This window comes from Arvicanthis niloticus, chromosome 22 (genome assembly GCF_011762505.2).
Source record: "Arvicanthis niloticus isolate mArvNil1 chromosome 22, mArvNil1.pat.X, whole genome shotgun sequence".
Lineage (NCBI taxonomy): Eukaryota > Metazoa > Chordata > Mammalia > Rodentia > Muridae > Arvicanthis > Arvicanthis niloticus.
In genome coordinates, this window is record NC_133429.1 from 13,571,589 (window position 1) to 13,588,731 (window position 17,143).

At 39.4% G+C, this 17,143-nt stretch overlaps 1 protein-coding gene across 6 annotated transcripts in view; it reads left to right on the forward strand.

The window, feature by feature from the left end:
* Bltp3b (bridge-like lipid transfer protein family member 3B) overlaps window positions 1-17,143 on the forward strand; it is a 66,918-nt gene that overhangs the window by 12,938 nt on the left and 36,837 nt on the right. For all 6 annotated transcript variants that reach the window (XM_076919953.1, XM_076919956.1, XM_076919954.1 and 3 more), the window contains 3 exons: window positions 13,341-13,503; window positions 14,672-14,710; window positions 16,164-16,255. In XM_076919953.1, coding sequence (XP_076776068.1) covers window positions 13,341-13,503; window positions 14,672-14,710; window positions 16,164-16,255 — 294 coding nt within the window. The remainder of the gene's footprint in view (window positions 1-13,340; window positions 13,504-14,671; window positions 14,711-16,163; window positions 16,256-17,143) is intronic.

Here is a 17,143-nt window from a genome sequence, read left to right on the forward strand (position 1 = left end):
TCTGCATATGGCCACTCTATGTGACCCTTTATAAACCTTGACCACATTACTTACTGCCTCTGTCTGAATGTCTCATGTTTTACATAGAAACTTCCTCTTAAATAAGTATGACTCAGGGAATACTTTCCCAAAGCTATCCTTTTTTTTCCTGTCCCCCTACCCCTGAGACAGGGTTTCTTTGTGTGCCCCTAGCTGTCCTGGAACTCACTCTGTAGACCAGGATGGCCTCAAATTCAAAGATCCACCTGCATCTGCCACCCAAGTGCTGGGACTGAAGGCGTGCGCCATCACTGGCCTGCTAAAGTTGTGTTCTTTATTACCAGCAGGTGAGCACTCTTCCCAGCCTCCTTTTCCTCCTGTTTTCATTTGTCTGGGACTGTCTCTGCCATGCTTCCTGTCATAATAGCATTGTCACACACTGTGCTGATGTTTTAGGGGTTCTTCTCTATAATAATCAGTGACTGTCTCTCTGTTCAAGTTTCTGCAGGGCGCCTGCTGAGCTTTTCCTCTGAAGGGTAAGTGTGGGTTTTTGCCACACCTGAGCTCATAGGTTGATGAAAGTCAACTATTTCAAAGGTTTAGATACCCAATCCCAATTTTAATAACTCGTCTACTTTTAATGTTAGAACCATTTTCATATTTTTTGAAAATAATTGTGCATGCTGAACAAGATGTATCTGTGCATAGAAGACTACACATGGGGCGGTCTATGGGGCCCCACTTCTTCTGTGCTTTAAGCACTTATGTTGAAAAACTATTCAAAACTGTTTTATTCTCTAGCATTTTCAAAAATAACCATGCCGAGCAAACAATGTAAGTTGAGATTGAAAAGCAAAGTGGACAGAGAGAGATTTTCCTCAGTGGTGTAGCCACTGGCAAGATACTCAGACTTCTGTAGATTGCCTGTCACCGTGCTCCGTAAGCACCCTTTATTAAACCCACTGTGTTGCTAAAACCAAAAACCAAAACAAGACAGGAACGTGGAAGAGAAACTGGTTGGGAAAAGGCAGGAAATAGTGGGAGCAAGAGGGAAACAAGGGAGATGTGGGGAGACTAGGATCAAAATAAATTAGATACATGTATGAGAATGTTGGGGCAAAACCCAGTATACATAGTTAATATATGCTGGCCCCTGGCTCTTACAGCACTTAAAAACTTCCTTTTCCACAATGAATTAGTTTTGCCCATTTGTTGGAAACCAATTTATTATAAATTTAGATCTATGTTCTGAAAGCTATATTGTGTTTTATTGATCCATTATTTATTTACACTGGCATCAGGCTAACTTGGTTTCTGTATCTTTTTTTGTAAATACTGAATTTATAATACCAGTAACTTTGTTCATCTCTTTGAAAGCTATTTTAGGTCTTCTGCATTTCTATATGAATTTTTAAATCAGCATGCCATTTTTACCATTCTAATGAAATTTTATTTTTAGTTATCTTAAATCTATGTCTATTTGGGGGAGAATTGGTTTCTTAGCAATATTGAGTCATGAAGCCATGTAAATTTATTTAAATCTTTAATTTATACATGTTATACACCCTTTTAAATGTATAGCTTAAAATTTCATATTTTCTGTGGCCATGTGTTGACACATCTCTAATCCCAGCTACCTTGCCTGGCAACTTGAGAGGGCCAACTGCTAAAATTTATCCTCTGACCTTTGGACACATATGCATTCACACATAGCTACACATATGCACCCACACATGTATACACACACACATGTGAATGCACTCACTAAGGAGAGTAAAAATGAACTCTTTAAAAGGAAAGAAACAAGCAGTTACCTTTCAGAAGAGAGTGTTGGTGTAGACGAATGTATGATTAGGCTGAAAGGCATAGCTTTGGGTCAAGGAGAGGAACGTGGATGTCTCTGTAGGAGAGCCTCGTTTATTTCTTACTTTCCATTAGAAGCATATTAATGGATGTATAATGCATTTCATGGACTGTGAAAGACGCAATTAATTGTAAATTAAGGATTTAATGCTCTTAGGCTGGAGAGATGATTCAGCAGTTAAGAGCACTGGCTGCTCTTCCAGAGGACCCAGGTTCAATTCCCAGCACCCACATAGTAGCTCACAACTGTCTATAATTCCAGTTCCAGGGGTTCTGACACCCTCATACATACATACAGATATATAGACATACGTGTAGGTAGAACACCAATATACATAAAATAAAACAATATAAATCATTAAAAGTAATTTAATGTTCTTAGACAAATAATCTGGCAGTCTAACAGATTTGGGAAAGTGTTTCCAAAGTATCCCTTCTTGTTGACTTTAAAAGGTGGTATTGTAAGCCAGGCGTGGTGGCACTTGGGAGGGATGCAGAGGCAGGCAGATCTCTGGGAGTTCAAGGCCAGCCTGGCCTACTAAGAGAGTTCTAGTAGGCCTGCCAGGGCTATGTAGTGAGACCCTGTCTTAAGACAAAACAAAAAGACCAGTGAAGGCACTTTATCTTTCTAGAAATAGTGTTGGGAGTACAGTGGGGCACGAACTTACATAACGATAATGACGTCAACCTGTCTGCATATGTAATGGCTTTCTTTTTCAGTGCTAGGGAACCAGACTGAGGACTTAGGCTTGTCACACAGGAGCTCTGCTGCTGTTCAGCTCCGGATTGGCTTTGATCCCTGCAAAGACAAACAGTTTGAGTGACTGCCTACTGAGTGCACTTTCCCACTCATTGTCCGCTTCTGTTGTTGTCGTCATTGTTGTGTCCAGCTTGGGTGAATTGAGAAGAATATTGAGAAGAGTCACTTTGAAGGCTCTGCTCTAACATGTTGATTGGTTTCTTTCTCAGTCACAACTGTTATTAGTAATTAGTTGTAGACTAAGAATTTAATGTTGCCTCCCTGAGGAAGTGTATTCAACCTCTACATGAGCTAAGTGTAATTAAAGACACATCTCAAAGTGTTTTATGTGTTATTTTCATGTTGTTGTGCTTCCTAGAAAAGTGTGGTGGGCAGTCACTCAAGAAGTATTTGCTTGGGCTGAAGAAATGGCTCAACGAACGGTTAAGAGCACCAACTTCTCTTCCAGAGGTCCTGAGTTCAATTCTCAACGACCACATGGTGGCTCACAACCATCTGTAATGAGATCTTGAGATTTTTTATTTTATTTTATTTTATTTAATTAATTAATTAATTAATTTATTTTTTGTGGTTTTTCGAGACAGGGTTTCTCTGTGTAGCCCTGGCTGTCCTGGAACTCACTCTGTAGACCAGGCTGGCCTCGAACTCAGAAATCCGCCTGCCTCTGCCTCCCAAGTGCTGGGTTTAAAGGTGTGCGCCACCACCGCCCGGCTCTTCTGTAATGAGATCTGATGACCTCTTCCCATGTGTCTGAAGACACAGCTACTGCATACTCATATACATAAAATAAATAAAAAAAATCTTAAGAAAAGTATTTGCTTATAAATATCAAATTTTTAGAATTTAACACAAACAAAATAACAAATTTGAAGTGATTTAATTTCATTTACGTTTTTAGAGAAAGGGTCTCACTATGTAGTCCTTGCTGACCTATAACTTATTTTGTAGACCAGGTTGGCTGTGACTTAAAGATCTGCCTGTCTCTGCTTACCAAGTGCTGGGATTAAAGGCATGTGTCACCACACCTGTCCAGTTTTATTTTCTATATGGCTAAACTTAATCAGTTTTCAATGCAGTGACATTTTGCTTTTTCTGTGTTTAAAACCTGTAACAATTTCCTAAAATATGGAGCCACTAAAGAACTGCAGTTTGGATAACTACTAGGAAAAAAAAAATCAAGCTGTTTAACATGTGTTGTTAAATTCTCTGTAAAATCTAGACTTTCATGCTATATCGTGAAATACAATCACTCAGAAATGCTTGTTTCTAATTACTATTCGATATTCCATAACATTTGCTGTTTGACAACATATTTTCAAGGTCCAGGATGAGCTCTTTGGAAGAATAGTGCAGGGGTGTGAACACACACAAGGGTCAAAAACATGCTTTCTGAGTAGTTAGGATAGTTGAGAAACGCACGTTTATTGGTGTGATCTTAGACCAGTCTTGGGAGGAAGGTGTGTGGATGGGAGGAGGTGGCTCAAAGGAAGGGGGGGCGAGCCGTCAGAAGGTGAGCCGTCGGAAGAGTATTAGGATAAGCTTATGTTCTGAGGTTCCTGCTCTGCTTTGTGCTTTGTTTTTCCATGTAGAGACTGACCTCAAACTTAGCATGTAGCCCAGGCTAGCCTCGCACTTCTGACCCTTCTGCCCCCATCTCCCTAAGAGTTACAGGCATAAGCCATTAGGGACAACTCTCCAGTATTCTCATTAGTTCTAGAATTTCACATTGTCTTTCACATATTCTATTTAACTTATATGGTTTACTTAACAAATAGTTTGTTTTGGCAAATAAATAACTATATGATATTCGGAGGTTTTGTGTTCTTATTTTAAATTTTTACTACGTTTTTATTCAGTTTTATTTGTTTTTGTGTTTGGCATGTATGTCCTCGGAGGTCCGAGGACAGCTGTGGGAATCAGTTCTCTTCTTTCACTCTGTGGGTTCCAGGGGTGGAACTCGACTTTTCAAGTGTAAGGTCGGACTTTACCTACTGAGCCCTGTGTTTCATGTTTTCTGACTAAGTCCCCCTGTCTAGGCCATTGTTGAATTCTTCATCCTTCACCTTAGCCTCTCTCGTGCTGGGTTCTTTGTTTTTGTGAGAGACAGCAAAACTGATTTGATGAAAATGGATATAAATATGGTTAAGATTTATAGTATGTAATATCAGATATAGAAATGTTTGTCTTCTAAGTTAAGGTGTATTCCATGAAGGTTCATAAAGCCCAAAACATTTGTAAAGAAACTTAGGGTAAATTGCGATGTAATGTGTGCAGTGATCATGTTCTTTTTCAAACCTTATGATAGTGTTGATAGTGCTGACACTCCCCGAGTTATTGTGTGTTGGGGCTCATTCTGTCCTCTCCCTTTTACGTGCAAGGAAACTGAGGCATGCGTTTTACCTCTCTTGTGTTTATGATGTGCTCCCTTAAGTAAATGGTTAATCTTCCGTTATACAAAACTTTCCTGTTTTCCCTAAACCATTACTTAATGCAGCATTTTAGACATAATTTAAATTATAGTAATTATGTGTTGATTGTAAAATATGTAATTTAAATAAGACACATTTGCTTGTAAATTTTGGTGCTGAAGTTTGGATATTTTTGTTATACTAAGAAGCTAGTATATTTGTTTTCATATATTATGTGTGACTAAAGGAGATGCTTGGTAAAAATAGAAGCTATTTTTGTTTTTAAGTACTTAAAAAAATTACTACATTAAAACTGTGGTAGACCACGCTGGAGAGATGGCTCAGTGGTTAAGAGCACTCCTTGCTCTTACCAGGGACCCAGGTTTAGTTCCTAGTACCCATGCATGTACTGTTTCACAGCTATTTGCATCTGCAGAGTTCTAGGGGACGCAGTACCCTATTCTGACTTAACAGGCACCAGGCACTCATGTGGTACACAGACATTCATGTTGGCAAAACACTCAAGCACATAGAAAATAAACAAACCTTTAAGAAATATGATAGCTAATAAGGTACACACATTCATAATAATATGTATATTATATGGTAGAAACATGACCCATGTCTACTTTTCAAAGCACTTATTTATTGTGGAGAATGGATGTATGTGTGCTGCAGTGTGTGTGTGTGGAGGTTAGGGGACAACTGTGGAAGTAGGTTCTCTCCTTCCACAAGTGGGTTTCAGGTGATAAACCCAGGCTGTTAGGCTTGGCGGCAAGTACTTTTACCTGCCGAGGTATTTTACCGGCCACATACTTCTAGTTTTTCTAACTTTATTTTATGTGTATGGCTATTTTGCCAGTATTTATATCTGTGTACAACATACCCACAAATGTGCCTGGCACACGTGGTAGCCAGAAGAGGGATTTTGATTTCCCAGAGCTGGCTGCAGTTAGAGACAGTTTGAACTGTCGTATAGAAACTGAACCTGGGTTGTCAATAAGAGCAGCCAGTACCCTTAACCACTGAGCCATCTCTTTGGCCTGCCCATAGAGTTTTAAAATAAGCCATTGTGCTTGCTATAATGTTGACATAATATTGAAATTTTAGTCTGTAATTTGAGTTTTCTAAGTAATCATTGGGGCTGAAGCTAGTGGTTCAAACACTTGCCTAGCATAGGCGAGGGACTGGGTTATATCCTCAACATTGAAAAAAAAAAAAAGGAAAGGAAAGGGAAAAGGAAAGGAAAGGGAAAAGGAAAGGAGAAAGGAAATGAGTAAGAGTCTTGCTGACTTTATCTTTAGCATACCGTGTGACTCCCTTCTGTGCAGCCCTTTGACATAGTTGGGCCAGGCAAATATGTCTTCTTTATTATCATCTGTGTTCCTGTTAACATACTTCTTAGGTTCTTATGGTTCCATTCTTCTTTTTCCTCTGTCTTCCAAATAAATATTCACAAGTTTAAGTTATTGGGGGTTTGTTGTCATGCCCCTCCCCCTTATACTTTAGCTTTAAATATTTATGTATCTTTCCAAATATTTAGTGACTTTTCAGTAAGGTAAAATAATTTGCTTGATTTCAGATTATAATGTATTCTATTTTGAGTCAAGTTCAGTACTATGACCCTTTCATTGACATATTTTATGAGAATTACTGTCCTATCTGGGAACTTCAGATGGAACCTTAGGAAAGAGAAGGCACAACAGCACTTGGGAAGCATGGGCAGGCATCATGCTTCCATGCCATAAGACTTCACTGTAGGCTTCCCCTTGTGCAGACAGGGAGACACACAGTATACACTTAACCAAAGTCTGCATTCCTCTTTTAGTCTCACAGAAATATGGCTGAAAAATCACTTCCTGAAGCATGATTTTAAGTGATTTGTAAGCATTTGTGCATAAGTGAAATGTATGTAAAATAAACCAATATATGGATAATAGAAAATATATAGCTTAGAATATACGATACTTCTTTGTATAGGAAACCAGCTGCGGTGTAACTATGAATGTGACAGTCGCCTGTGTGTCTTCATCTATTATAAACTACCCAAAATGAATGAGCAATATTAATATTTACAAGCTTAGCTTCATAGCTCAGCAGTTTTGAAGTCCTCTTGGGAAAATAGGAACTTCTAAAGGCTTTTAAAAAAAAGATTTACATATTTATTTTATGTACAAATACACAGTTGCTCTCTTCAGACACACCAGAAGAGAGCATCAGATCCCATTACAGATGGTTGTGAGCCACCATGTGGTTGCTGGGAATTGAACTCAGGACCTCTGGAAGAGCAGCCAGTGCTCTTAACCACTGAGCCATCTCTCCAGCCTGAAAGTAGGAACTTGTGATATTCCTCTGATCAGACTATGGCGTTAGCATTTACAGTTCAATGGAAGATAGAGAGGTAGACGTGAGAGGTTCTGGATGATGTACCTAGTACCTATCTTCAAGCCACATGGAAGATCTGTTTGGTTTGTTTATTTTCAGTTCTCCAGATGAGGAAGGTGAGCATCAGAGAGGTATATGTGGTTGAACTGGGATTCAGACCTGTTTGTGTCTCATGTTCTGGCCAGGCTCCTTGCAGAATTTCAGCCTTTATTATAAACTAAACTGAAACCAGTGTGCTGAGAATTACACACGCTTTGAGCCTTTCCATCCTTCCCTTTTTGCTGGACTTTTCTTTTTGTACTCTTGTTGTTTCGTCTGCACAGAAGTTATAAACACTTCAGAAGGCGAAGTCCTTAGCCTCCCTCTCCCCGCAAATCCTATTGTTAGCTTTCATGTGTGTGTTATGAATTGTTCCAGTTAGTCTGGGTCTGTGCCCTCCTCCTCTTCTCTCCTCGTCCACCCTCCTCCTTCCTACTCCCAGTCTTCTTTTCTCACTTTGGTTTCAATGTGGTTATAGCATTTTAAAATAAGTTAATTCGTTTCAGTTTACTTCAACTTAGGTTTTTTCCTCTTCTCATTTTATTTAAAAAAAAATGTTGAATCGAGATATCACTAAGTAGCTCAGGCTGGCCTCAAACTCATGGTCCATCCCAAGAGTGCTTGGACTCTAGGTGTACTACACTCAGCTTCATGTGTTCTGATTTTCTCTCTTTTTTATGTGAGAGTTAGCGTAGCATTTATCTTCTGATAGTGCAGAACTTTTACAAATGATGTGATGATATTTTTGTATTCCAGACCAGACAGAGCAGAGTGAAGCCTGCTTAAGTGGCAGAAGGCTCAGCTGAGAGGTGTGTGCTCTGTGCAGCCTCAGCTGAGAGGTGTGTGCTCTGTGCAGGCTCCTGCTGTTTATTCCTTCTTTCCCCCATTCTTCTTCTCCTTTTACTTGCTTCCTTTTTTTTTTTTTTAATGGCAATTAAATATAATATTGAGGATTAACTTTTTTTTTTAATCTAAAGCAACTTTAGGGGTCTGGGAGAAGATTTAGACAATAAAGTGCTGGTTGTGTTGTGTAGGCCTAGTGTGGTGGCACACACCTGCCATCCTAGCACATGGGAGGAGGAAGCAGGGATCAGAAGTCCGAGGTCATGTTTGGTTACATAGTAAGTTTGAGGACAGGCCGACTGCATGAGACTCCGTATCAAGCAAAAAAACAAATCAAAGCAAGAGGAAAAAAAGAGCACTGATATCCCTGAGTACCTTTTAAGCACTTAAAAGGGAATCAGGAAGACCTCTGAGTTTATTACATTTTCTTCTAGTTCTTAAAATATATGGTCCATGTGCCCTGAAAAAGATAGACATTTGGCCAGAAATCATTCCATTTCTAAATGGTACAGTGCCATCTTCAAAGAATTAGTTATTGAATTTTTGATGTACATTCTTCACTGGGTCAGCTCTAACTCTTGCAAGTATGTCTGTGGGCATATTCTTTAATATTTTTAAATTTTAAAAAATTATGTTGTTTTATGCGCATGGGTTTTTGCCTATATGTGTGCATATGAACGCCTGGTGCTCAGGGAGGCCAGAAGAGGCCGTTAGATCTCCTGGAACTGGAGGGACAAATGGCTATGAATTGCCATGTGGATGCTGAGCCAGGGTTCTCGAGAAGAGCAGCATTGAGCCATCGCTCCAGCCCATTAGTAAGCATTTTTTGTTTTTGTCTTTTTTTTTTTTTTTTTGGTTTTTCGAGACAGGGTTTCTCTGTGTAGCCCGGGCTGTCCTGGAACTCACTCTGTAGACCAGGCTGGCCTCGAACTCAGAAATCCGCCTGCCTCTGCCTCCCAAGTTCTGGGATTAAAGGCGTGCGCCACCATGTGGAGCTGAATTATTTAGCATCTTAATGACTCAGTTTCTTCACTTAAAATTTTAAAATTACATTTGTTTATTGTGTGCATGTATGTCAGTGTGGTATAGAGTGAGTGTGGAGGTGAGGGGACAGTGTATGGAATTTGATTCTCATCTTCCACCATGTGGGTACCAGAAATTGAGCTCAGGTTCTTGCGAATTCTGAGCCCTCTCGCCAGCCCAGTTTCTCCACTTTTAGGATGAAGGGTATAATTATACATTCTTCAGGAAGTTACAAGCCGAGATGAAGTTCATAAAGCACTTTAAAATATACTTGATAGATGTGTAGCTGATAAGCAGCAGCCATTGTTACAGTGCCAACAATCCGGGAACACAGAAAAGAATGGCTGTCTACTTGGAGACACCAGGGGGTATTTCTTAGTTCCATTTGACCTGCATATGTTAGTTGGCAGTCTGTATCAGAGTACCTGATGCAGGCTACATAGCAAGTGTGTAGCTCACAGGTTTGAAGGCTCAGGTCAAAGTGGCTCGGGATTGATCCTTGGCTGCATCACCAGGTGGCAAATGGCAGAGAGCAATGGCAGGAGAATGTATTGGGAGCAAACTAGTGGTGACATCTTGATCCAGGAGCAGGAGAGAATGGGAGTGAGAACAAGACAGAGAGGCCAGAGTCCTATCATCCCAAAGGACCTAGGGAGCAGTCACAGGAGGCATAGGACAGAGGCCTGATTCAACCTTGAGAGGTACATGGGGGAAATGGTAGTGGGAAGGTGGGCAGGGATGGGATCCGCGTGACCCAATGATAAGGACAGGAGAGCCAGCATTCAGCAGGATGGAAGCATTAGCTCAGGGCGAGAGGGAAGCAGTCAGTAAGGAGTCTGTCACACTGGGATCTGATTGGTCCCTAGCTTAGTTTCAGTTCTGGATTTTCCAGGTTTTAGAAAGTCAGTTCCCCTCCTACCCCCATTTGGTGAGGGTTGGGTGGTGGGTGGGGATAGGGATAGGGATGGGGGGGCGGGGATTCTCACCACAGAGAATCTGTTCCTGCAAGTTAGCAGCAAAGACCAGAACTTCCTAGATGCTGCTGCAGGACACACAGAACCTGATGTAAGAACTGACCTTTGGACATCCTTGCAGATCTTGAAAATACTTCACTTTTATCTTGGTGCTTTGAGTCCAGGAAGGAAGCTGAGATAGAATAGGTATATTTAGGGCTAACCAACCTTGAATTACCAGTTTCTATGCAGATACTGCTTGAATGATTAACTTGCCTGTGTGCAGATTTGAGCAGGAATCTCAGCTGAAATTTGAAAGAGATCAGATGCAGGCAGGAGCTTGCTTGGTGGGGGACTTTGTGCTGGCAGAGATAGGAAGGAGATTGTTCTCAGAAGCAGCTGTGTTGGTCAGCGTGGCAGAGCCACTCCACAGGATGAGATGTGCTTATGTGTATAGCAAGCAGGTCTTCTTCCTATGGGATTTGTCACCAGTTTGTGCTAGTTCTTGAGATTGTGTTAAATTCTTAACATGAAGTATAGCACTTTTATGACAGTGATTGGTGATTTTGATCTCCATGAACTTTGGCATTCCTCGTGCTGACACAGGAGCTGTCAGGGCCATGGCCCAGGAACATAGACTTAGCATACCTCAAATGCCATGTTCCAATGTGGTTACACTTTCATGAAGCCTTTATAGTAAAACAGCAATGAAAATCATAAATCAAGACACATTAGATACATTGATGGAAACACTAGGTAGGGGATTACAGCCAAGTGGAGGAAGTCTCTTCTGTAGGCCTCAGACATCGTCTGATGATATGCATAGTCTCTGGGTTGGTGAAATTGAATGGTCTCTGTACATTCCAGTGGGTTTACTTAATAGTACGAGGTGTTAAATGAAACAGGTGGGCAATGAGGGAATATTTAGGGGCCTTAGAGAGCCTAAGATAGTTTGGTTCCCAACTGTAACAGTTCAGTTTTCCACAATCACATAGCTCTAAAAGCATTTCTTTATTATAATTATTGTGTACTGTGTATGTGTGGGTGAGAGGCACACTCATGCCACTGTGCATATGTGAACATCAGAGGACAGTGCTGTGACACAGTTCTCTCCACCACCATTGGAGGATACAGTCATTGAGCTCAGATCAAGAGGCTGTGTGGTAGGTGCCTTACCTGCTGAGCCATCTTACAGCCATACCTGCTGAGACATCCTACAGCCCCACCTGCTGAGCCATCTTACAGCCCCCACCCCACCCCCTTTTGTTCCTGTGACAAGATAGCTTTGCCTATTCTGGAACTTACTCTGTAGACCAGACTGGCCTGTAACCTGGAGCTCCTCCTGCCTATGTCTTCCAAGTGCTGAGATAAAAGGCCTGTGGCACCACCACCCAGCTCAGTAGTTACTTTTTGAAGAATAGCTGGGTAAAATTAGAAATTTTTGTTTGGGAGAAGGGATTGTTTTCAGGTGTCAGAAATGTCTCTAAAGTATTGAAAAGTAGGTTTGTAGTTTACTATTATCATTATTGTTTGCAATACCAAGCATAGAAGTTCAAGTTTCTTGTTCTGTCTGGCACATAGGGTAAAATATTTTTTAAAGGATTTTATTTTAGGGTCTAGAGAAGTGGCGTAGGTGTTTGAGGGCACTGCTGCTCTTTCTGAGGATACTAGTTCAGTTTCTAGCACCCACACCAGGCAGCTCCCAACTGTCTGAAACTCCGGCTAGAGGGATCTGATGTCTTCCCTCTTCTGGGCTCTGCAGGTACACACACACACACACACACACACACACACACACACACACACTCACTCTATTATTTATTCATAAGTTATTTATGTTTGTACATGTATAAGTGGGAAGTGTGTTATGTGAGTGCATGCTGGATTTCTTGGAGACAGAGCTGCAGCTCTTGGTGCGCTGCATTGTGGGTGCTGGGATCTGAACGTCAGTCTTCCTGGCAGAGCAGCAAGGGCTGTCAGTCACTGAGCTCTCGCTCTCCTCCTCTCCCCTCCCTCTCGTGAGCACTCTTAAAAGGAATTCACTGTTCTATCAACTTGTTTTAACTTTAAAGATACCGATAAAATGTCTTGTTGACTTATCTGAAGCAATATGTTAAAATGCAGAGATGAAATTAAAAATGAAAATAGGAAAGGTCTTCTACAGATATCTCCTAAGAGATGCTTTATTACAAAAACTGTTGATAGCAAGCCATGGGAATGAATCAAACACATGGTATGCAGGCTTGACCTCTGAGCTGTGGCGGGCGGATCTGGTCCTTAATACTTCCAGAACTTAGAAAAAACACTTTTCAGAAAAAGAGATCATAGTCTTAATTATAGCGATGTTTATTCTTTTATGACTTCTGACTTCCTATAGGTAAACCCGTGGGAAGGACAAGTGCTGTTTCTAGAGTGAAGTCAGAGTTTTTAAAAGTTACCCAGAGAATCTCAAAATCAACTTCGAAATGGGACTGTGTAATTTCCTTCCTCAGAAAATTTAAACACACTACACGTCAGAATTTATTTCTGAAATTCTTTGGGTTGGTTTCTAATGCTTAGAGTAGCCAGGTGATCCTAAGAGGAGTAGAATGACCTTTGACCCTTGTTCTTTGCATGATGACTGCCATCTGTGCCATGTGAGCTGCTGTTACAGGGTCCCCTCAATTCTCCTACCTTCATATAGCTTGGTTAATAGCATAGCATTGTTTCTTCTCTCTGATAGGGGCTACAGTGAACAAAATGTGGTAGGGCATGGGCTTGTATAGTGCCTGGAAAACGGTGGTAGATGCGTAGTTTTCATCCAGTAGACAGGAAGTAAGGACCAGACTTCAGCTGTTTACAGGAATACGATATTCAAATCTGTGCCCCCAAGTTATAGACTATTAGAGAGCTGTGGCTAGGAGAGATGAGAGCAACAGTGATGGACACTGGGTACAGGTTAAAATAAAGTCCATCTCTGTGGTTCTTTGGATGTTAGCCTGCTGTTACGTTTGTAAAACTCTGTATTTGCTAGGTTGTCTGTACGGTACATTAGCTGACACTAAAATAACATATTTTATTACCTATGGTACCTTTGGTCTATTTCAGATTCACCAAAAACTTATCTCCTGACAAAATAAACCTAAGCACCCTTAAAGGAGAAGGCGAACTGAAGAACCTGGAGCTGGATGAGGAGGTGCTCCAGAACATGCTGGATCTGCCCACCTGGCTGGCCATCAACAAGGTGTTTTGTAATAAAGCATCCATCAGGGTAAGACGTGGGTGTCTGAGGAGACTTGCTGCTCTCAGGTGTTGTTCCTTGTTATCTGTTAAAATAAATACTCAGCTTCAGATCATGTTATAAAGGAATATTACATTCCTATTATGTACACAAAAATAGCTGCATGAATGCTTTTCATCCCTTATGAGTATAATTGAAGTAACATATTAATAACTTACATTTACATTTTGTTTAAAACAATGTTATTGATAGTTTAGTAAAATTAATTTGTTTTAAATTAATTGCTTTACGTTGGCATATATTCAATGATAGTTTTTCCCCCTTAGGTTTAGTTGTCAAATGAAATGTTTTAAATTTTTAATACTTTATTTTAAAGACATATATAAGAATTGCCATTTATTATTGTAGACATTATGTTGTTTTAGAGTTTTACACTTTTCATTTATTCCTTTGTTATTTTGAGGAAGTTGGGGATTTCTGTTTACTTTATTATTGCTAATATTGTTATCCTTATTATTCTACTGATTTTTGTTTCTAATCTTATGTCAGTTCTTACATCTCATAACTTCTTGCTGCTAAAGACCAGGTTTAGATTGAGAGGTTGCTTGGGAGAGACAGTGCGTGTTAATGTTTTTTATAAAAATAAAGTTTGGGTTTCCTTTGGAAAAGGATACTGTATTCTTAAAGAGTACTGTATCCTTTGGTGTTCATCGTTCGTTAATTTGTGTCAAATTAACCCAAATATTAGCAAAGACTTGACTGGGTATACAAACATAGTCTCTGATGTAGCTGGTGTTTCCCATCAATGGTTTTGTTTTGAATTTACTTTTAAGGAGCTGGAAGTATGATGGTTGGAATTCTAAAGTTAAAGAAACTAATAAACAGAAGAGTGATTATGTTTTGCTGATAATTCTTAAAATTTGAAAATAAAATGTATTTTAAGGACTTGTTAAAAACATGTAACTAACAGACTTGAAATTCTTTAGTCAACTAGATTCTTATGTAACATAAATACCTTGATTTCAATAGCATTAATAATTTCCTCAATTTATTATTTCACAATCTGAGAGAGACATATAATATATAAAATATAAAGTATAATGTAAGTTGCTATCTTTTAAATGCAGATATATCTGTTGATTACTATTTCATATAAAGTTTTAATAATTCATTTTAAAGAAAAAAAATCTATTTGTAGATTCCATGGACAAAACTGAAAACACACCCCATCTGTTTGGTGAGTACTGAAGCTGTTTTAGAAATAAGCATGTATATATGTAAATTAACTGTTCTGTAAACATTAATATTTTGTTTCTTGGATTTTTCCATCTGTTAGCTTTTACTTTATTTTTATCGGACTTAGTTTTTTTTTAGCCGTTATGTGAGAAACTTGAACTTTAAGAGAAATTTTTCTTTTAATTTAAATTAATAAGCACTTTTTGTGTTCTTGCTTTTATTGGTCTAACAAGTTTAGTAATATGTTCTGTAATGAACTTCACTTTTTAAAGAAAATGGACCAGTTAACCCTTTGTTTTTAATTTAAGCTTTATATTTTGTGTGTGGTGTGGTTGTGTGTATATGGTGTGGTTGTATGTATATGGTGTGGTTGTGTGTGTGTATGGTGTGTTTGTGTGTTTGTATGTGTGGTTGTGTGTGTGGTGTGGTTGTATGTGTATGGTGTGGTTGTGTATGTGTGGTGTGGTTGTGTGTGTGTATGGTGTGGTTGTATGGTGTGGTTTTGTGTGTGTATGTGTGTGTGTGTGTGTGTGTGATGGCAGGCATGTGGAAGTTAAAGGCGACTTGCAGGAGTTGGTTCTCTCTCCTGCCGTGTTACTGTGTGTTCCAGCTGGGAACCTTAGGTTTAGGTTGCTTGCCTTTTGCAGCATGCGCCGTTACCTATGTTTCCAGCCATGGATTCTTTAAGGATTCGTTGTTCATCCATTCCATAATTCTGGGGCTGGTGGTCTAAACAGAATCCACATCCTTGAGCATGTTGACCTAATTTCTACTTTTAGCCTCATTCCATAAATATTCTTTATAAGATCACAAATCAGAAATCTGGTTAGTCTCCTATGATGGGTTATATTAATTGTCAACTTGACTAAAATTACCTGGTTTTTGATCTTAAGAAATTTATATTTTAACAGAGATTGACTGAACACACAATAAAATAAAATGACTTTAGATAATGATAAATGCTGTACTTAAAGTGAAGACGTTGTGAATTTGTGAATACACTCACTGTTAAAGACATTAGATCGATGAGAAAAAAGCTATCTGGAGAAGAACTTTTCCTACTCTGCAGTGTTTCCCTTGCTTACTCCATAATGTGCTTGCTTTTATGTCTCATATCCTAGGTCTCAAGATAAGACTTCTACATGTAGTTCAGTTTCACTAATTAATATATAATTTATTAATAATGCAATATTATGGTATTAGAGATAATGCTTCATTAAATCTAGTGACCTATTCATTTAATGGCTGCTTCTGTATTTTCTCCCTCAATCATAGAATGTGTATGTAATTTTCCCACCAGTAGTCAGTGAGTGCCCCAGTGTAGGACTGAATGTTTGCTTTCTCTTTCAGGGTTTTTATAATTGTTAGCTCCGACCTAAATAAACAAAAGACAAATTATACTTCATACTTTGACAGTTCAGTTTGCATACATCTCTAATTATTTAATCTATTAGTCTCTAGATAAAGTGATAATGGAGATGAGGACATGTGAAGAGCCACGAGCCCCTAATGGTCCGTCCCCAATTGCAACTGCTTCCGGACAAAGGTAAGCCGTGGCCTCTGCTTTGTGCGGCTGTTACAGGCTGCTCTGCACTATAGTAGGCTGGCTGTCTTGTCTGCAGCACCAGGATAGGAAGATATAAAATCCTTTAACTTCAGATACCCTCTACCTAGGCCACCTCTTCATTAGACAGTCTCCACATTCAGTTAGCAGTTGCTTAATTTTAAGTTCCATTCCTCTCGAGTATCAAATTATTAAATAGTAATGAGTAGCCAAGAGCAGTGCGGAGGAGCTTAGGTGTTGTATAAATCAGATCCTCTCTTAAGGTTTCATTACAGTAGCTGTCTATGCTTTCATTTTCCATGGCTTCAGTTAACCGTGATTAGAGACAGTCTAAAAATACAAGATGGAAAGTTCTGGAAATAATTAATAAACTTGAAAGTCTATGCCATTGTGAGTGTCATAAAAGACTGAAATTTAACTGGACATGCAAATCATTCTTTTGTCCAGTGTATTCACGCTGTGTAGGCTGCTGCTGGGTAGTCAGGCAGCTGCTGCTTGGGTTCTCTGATCATTTGTCAGGATCACAGTGTTTTGTGTGCAAGTAACTTTTGCATAGCAATACTCATAAAACTACAGTATATATGCTGTTTGCTTTATTTAATCTGCACCTCATTTCCTAGACATTAATGAACTTCTGTCATTCCTAAAAGTTAACTGATGTCTTGGTAAATTATAGAAGTATAAAATGTCAGTTTCAAAAAACGTCACATTCTACAAGTTAAATTTGGATTGATAAAATCAGATGCTAATAAGATAGTGTCATGTGGACTATTTTATAAAGCTTTCTGGTGACTGAAGCCATCTAGAGAAGGCTATGGCAAGTAAGTGAGTTTCCTGGAGATGGCCCACCATCTCCATTTGGCTGCGATG